The sequence below is a fragment of the Eurypyga helias genome, unplaced genomic scaffold, assembly GCF_000690775.1.
Source record: "Eurypyga helias isolate BGI_N326 unplaced genomic scaffold, ASM69077v1 scaffold39788, whole genome shotgun sequence".
In the NCBI taxonomy this organism is placed as follows: domain Eukaryota; kingdom Metazoa; phylum Chordata; class Aves; order Eurypygiformes; family Eurypygidae; genus Eurypyga; species Eurypyga helias.
In genome coordinates, this window is record NW_010269519.1 from 1,605 (window position 1) to 6,001 (window position 4,397).

Sequence of the window (4,397 nt, forward strand, 5' to 3'; positions counted from 1 at the left end):
CTTAACAGACAACACTGTTGTCTGGAGTGCTGCGTCCAGCTGTGGAACCCTCAACATCAGAAGGATACAGACCAGTTGGAGCGAGTCCAGAGGAGGCCACGGAGATGCTCCGAGGGCTGGAGCACCTCTGCTATGAAGAAAGGCTGAGAGTTGGGAGGTGTTCAGCCTAGAGAAGAGAAGGCTCTGGGGAGACCTTATTGCAACCTTCCAGTACCTGAAGGGGCTACAAGGAAGCTGGGGGGGACTTTTTACAAGGGCCTGTACTGACAGGACAAGGGGTAACGGGTTTAAATTGAAAGTGGGGAGGTCTAGATTGGATATCAGGAAGAAATTCTTCCTGGAGAGGGTGGTGAAGCACTGGGACAGGCTGCCCAGAGAACCTGTGGATGCCCCCTCCCTGGAAGTGTCCAAGGCCAGGCTGGATGAGGCTTGGAGCAACCTGGTCTAGTGGAAGGTGTCCCTGCCCATGGCAGGGGGTGGGACTGGGTGATCTTTAAGGTCCCTTCCAACCCAAACCATTCTGTGATTCTGTAACTCTACAAGAGAAAGGTGGATTCTAACAGTGAAATAGTAGGGAACCCTGTGCAGCAGGTCTTAGTTATAAAGAATTCTTAAAAATAATCTAAGGCTCAAGCCTGTAGGTTTAGGAACCAGCTGAAAGTTGGAATGTCCCCACAAGCATGCTGAGGACCAGTGGCTTTGTAGGCAGCACAGGTTGGGGGAAACCAAAAATAGCATTGGTGGAAAAATTGTTGCCCTGCTGGGATTTTTCTCAGGAGGCAGACTTGTCATGCTCATATGCTCGCTTTCCCACACTTGGTGATCCCTCTTGTTGAATTAAAATGTAGGAAATGCAAGATATGACACTGGTTTTGAATTGTGACATAAAAAGGGCAGTTTACTGGAAGTTTTCTTGGCAACATCAGTAATAAATCGGACATTGAGAAGTGAGGAAAAAAGGAATTGTGGAGTCTTGAGGTTCACAGGTAGGAGAACAGCAATACAAAGTAGCAAAGGCAAAAGAGCACACAAATTGACATTGAGGGGAAAGTCAGCAGATTGATCTGTGGGCAAAAGATTAAATTATGTTTTCTGAACTAACTGGTACAGACTGTCCTTTGCATCAGCCTTTAATGTTTGTTCAGCATTCTCTTAGGACATGAGACTCTCGAATCTGTAACTCTGCATCTGTTTGGCTTTCGGTAACCTGTGAGTGGGGAATCCCAGAGCATGGGAGAGCTTCTGGGAGATGAAGAGAAGTTGGAATGGTTTTGGTTGTTCAACAGCGTGTCTACCTTTGGCTAGATGTCCTATGGATATGTCAACATCCTATGGATGCTGTGGGCACCCTGGGGTCATTTCAGCTTTGGTAAGTTGGAAGATGTTCTCATTGTTCCTTACAGAAACGCGGTTGAGCCTACCGAAGGGTGCCGAACCCAAGGCTTCCCGAGCAAGCACGAGCACTCTGGTACATTGAGCTGTTGAGGAAGGGTGGGCTTTGCCTCTTCCTCTGTTCTTAAAAACCAAGGGCTTGTTTGGTGCTTCAGAAGTAAATGCAGGGCCTCACTACCAAGTGAGCAGTCTAGGATCTGTATCCTGTGTAAAAAATGCCACGCCTGTAGCCGTGACAATGTTAGAGCTTCTGGGGTTTAAATATGAGTGCAGTATTTTGCACCTGCCCCTGGCTGACTCCAAGAAGCTTTTTCTTATCCATTTTTTTAATCTTCTTTCAAGGTTTCCAACTCGCCTCATGCCTTGGCATAGGGAAGCAAAGGGCCTAACTGGGTTCTGCTTTGGTGCTGAAGCAAGAGAAACTGCTGTCTAAGCTACTGAAGTCTGCGGTGGTATATTGAAACTTTCAAGCCCAGTGCATTTCCAGCATAACTCCCTAAAGGTCATGTAAAAACAGACACTATTCCTTGCTTAAACCAGATACAGAGGCTTTCCAGGTTGCTTGACTCCTGTTTCTGGCTTAGTAGTACCTCCTTTTCCTACATGGTTTCAAAGTAGAAAACGGCTTGAATTTTTTTCAGTTCAGCTCATGCCAAACTGTCATTTGAGGTGAGTGGATGACCTGTACCTTATTCTTTGAATCAGGCTGGGAGCATCCATGGAGAGATACAGATGAATGATATGGGATACCATAAAAAAAGGATGCTATTATTAGTAGGATGGATATTAGTGTGCCACCAATTTCCAGCTGCTACTATTTTTTTAGTAGAGAGCCCTTATAAATGGTCCAGATTTTTCAGGTTGGCTTCTAATAATTGCATTAAAAGAATTTAATAGCAAAAATCTAGAGAGCAAATATTTGCCTTCCTGGCTTTCAGAAATCGAACTCCACTGGCCTTCACCTGGTCATGTCACAATCTGCTGCCCACAGCTTCCGATGGAAGAAGTCTGCATTTAGTAACATAAATACTGGCTTGTTTATCTCATCCCCATGTCAAGGTGAGCTTGTCTTCTTATAAAGACCCACATTTTCTTTAGCACCAGTCTGTCAGGTCCGCTGAGAATGAAGTCCCTGGTCCTGCTTTTCCTGCTGTCTGGTGTGTAGGTGGCACTTGCCCCCCAGCACCCCTGGACTGGTAACACCATGCCTAACTCTAACCTTTGTCTTTCTTCTCAGTGGGCGCAGCCACTGCTGCTGTCTCACCCCGAGCCGTATGGGAGCTTCGCAGCATGATCAGATGCACCATCCCAGACAGCCATCCTCTGCTGGAATTTGCTGACTATGGCTGCTACTGCGGTTTGGGAGGCAGCGGCACACCAGTGGATGAGCTTGACAGGTTTATAGGACTCTGCTTTTACAAATCTCTTTACTTGCCTCTGCTTTCATGGTTCTGCACGCCACCTTGGTCCCTTCCGTGGCTGTTAAACTGCACTGCTTCCAGCATTTTTTTTTTTTGCCATAGTGCTGTGCCAGCAACCCGAGGACACACTGCCTGGTGCATGACCATCAACGCGTGCAGGGCTGAGCTGCAAAATGCTCAGTTCTTGAGCAGTTCAGAGATGATGCAAGACTGATAGCCAAGACGCGGTGAATTGTGTTGGTTGTTAGCTCTTCAGCTACCAGGCGCTGATGGGGAGCATAGGTTAAATGCTGGGTTTGCTTCCCCTGTGCTCAGTGGACAACACTGTGAAGATGCACTGAGGCACTGGGACAGGTTGCCCAGAGAAGCTGCAGATGCCCCATCCCTGGAAGTGTGCAAGGCCAGGCGGGATGAGGCTTGGAGCAACCTGGTCTAGTGCAAGGTGTCCCTGCCCATGGCAGGGGAATGGGACTGGATGATCTTTAAGGTCCCTTCCAGCCCAAACCATTCTGTGATTCTATGATGCTGCAGTAAGCACATGTGTAGCAGACATGCTAGTTGGCAGAACTGTGTCCCTTTGAGGTCCTTTGTGTCTGCTCTCTTACCACTGAGTATCTTTTTTCTTTGTCATGTACCTTGTCAAAGCAATATTAGTGTATTTATGTGTCTTACAGGTCAGCTGAGTTTGCATTTCTGGTATTTTCCGACCTTTTCCTCCTTGTTTCCCAGGTGCTGTCAAGTACACGATGAGTGCTACTCGCAAGCAAATAAACTAGAATCATGCAGATTCCTCGTGGACAACCCCTACACGGAGATGTACAGCTTCAGCTGCTCCAACGGAAAGATTACGTGTAGCAGTACGTCCACTGCCACATCGCTCCGCTTCAAACGCTGCTCCAGCCTCTCTTCTGAAGGAATGGGGCTGTGTTACACTGGGTGCCTCCGGCAGGAAGGCACAGCGCAACACCCTGCTTGGGGGCTGGCTGTTAGCAACGGGGCACCTCACACAGGCACCAGAGTGCATGTTCGCCATGGACCACACAATTTAAGCTTTATGGAAGATACGTGGTGTCACGGTGCACAGGGAAGCCTGTCCCCTCTTCAGGGGATTGAGTTCCTGTGGTATTTTTGCTGGGTGTCCCTTTATGGCGGTGTTCATGCGATCAGCAGGTTAAGTGGGGAGTGGTATGCAGCTTCTGGACATGTCTAGTGTCATGGTGGAGCTTTTATAGGGCTCTCAAACAGAGATAAATAGCAGATAGGCTGGCAAACAGGGAAGGAAGGAGCAAGGTCATTGCTGGGCTGGAGCCCACAGCTTTGGGGCTCGAGGGTTAGCAGGGAGAGGCACATACACCCCAAAACAACAGCATCAGTGAAATGGCGATGCCCTGTCAGCCTGCATCACTGCCAGGCCTGGTGAAGGAGCTGCGGGGCCTGACCGTTCCCGTTCTCCCCTCCAGGCAAAAACAACGAGTGCGAGACGTTCATCTGCAACTGTGACCGCGCTGCTGCCATGTGCTTCGCTAAGGCACCCTACAACCCCGAGTACAGCAAGCTGGACACCAAGGAATACTGCAGCTAGCC

The 4,397-nt window shown here is 48.7% G+C and overlaps 1 protein-coding gene across 1 annotated transcript; it reads left to right on the forward strand.

Annotated features, from left to right (window-relative positions):
- Positions 1-2,515: 2,515 nt before the first annotated feature.
- PLA2G1B (phospholipase A2, group IB (pancreas)) lies at positions 2,516-4,395 on the forward strand. Its single transcript, XM_010158136.1, has 4 exons — positions 2,516-2,549; positions 2,630-2,789; positions 3,543-3,670; positions 4,274-4,395. The coding sequence occupies exons 1-4, from the start codon at positions 2,516-2,518 to the stop codon at positions 4,393-4,395; spliced, it is 444 nt and encodes a 147-aa protein (XP_010156438.1).
- The last annotated feature ends 2 nt before the right edge of the window (positions 4,396-4,397 follow it).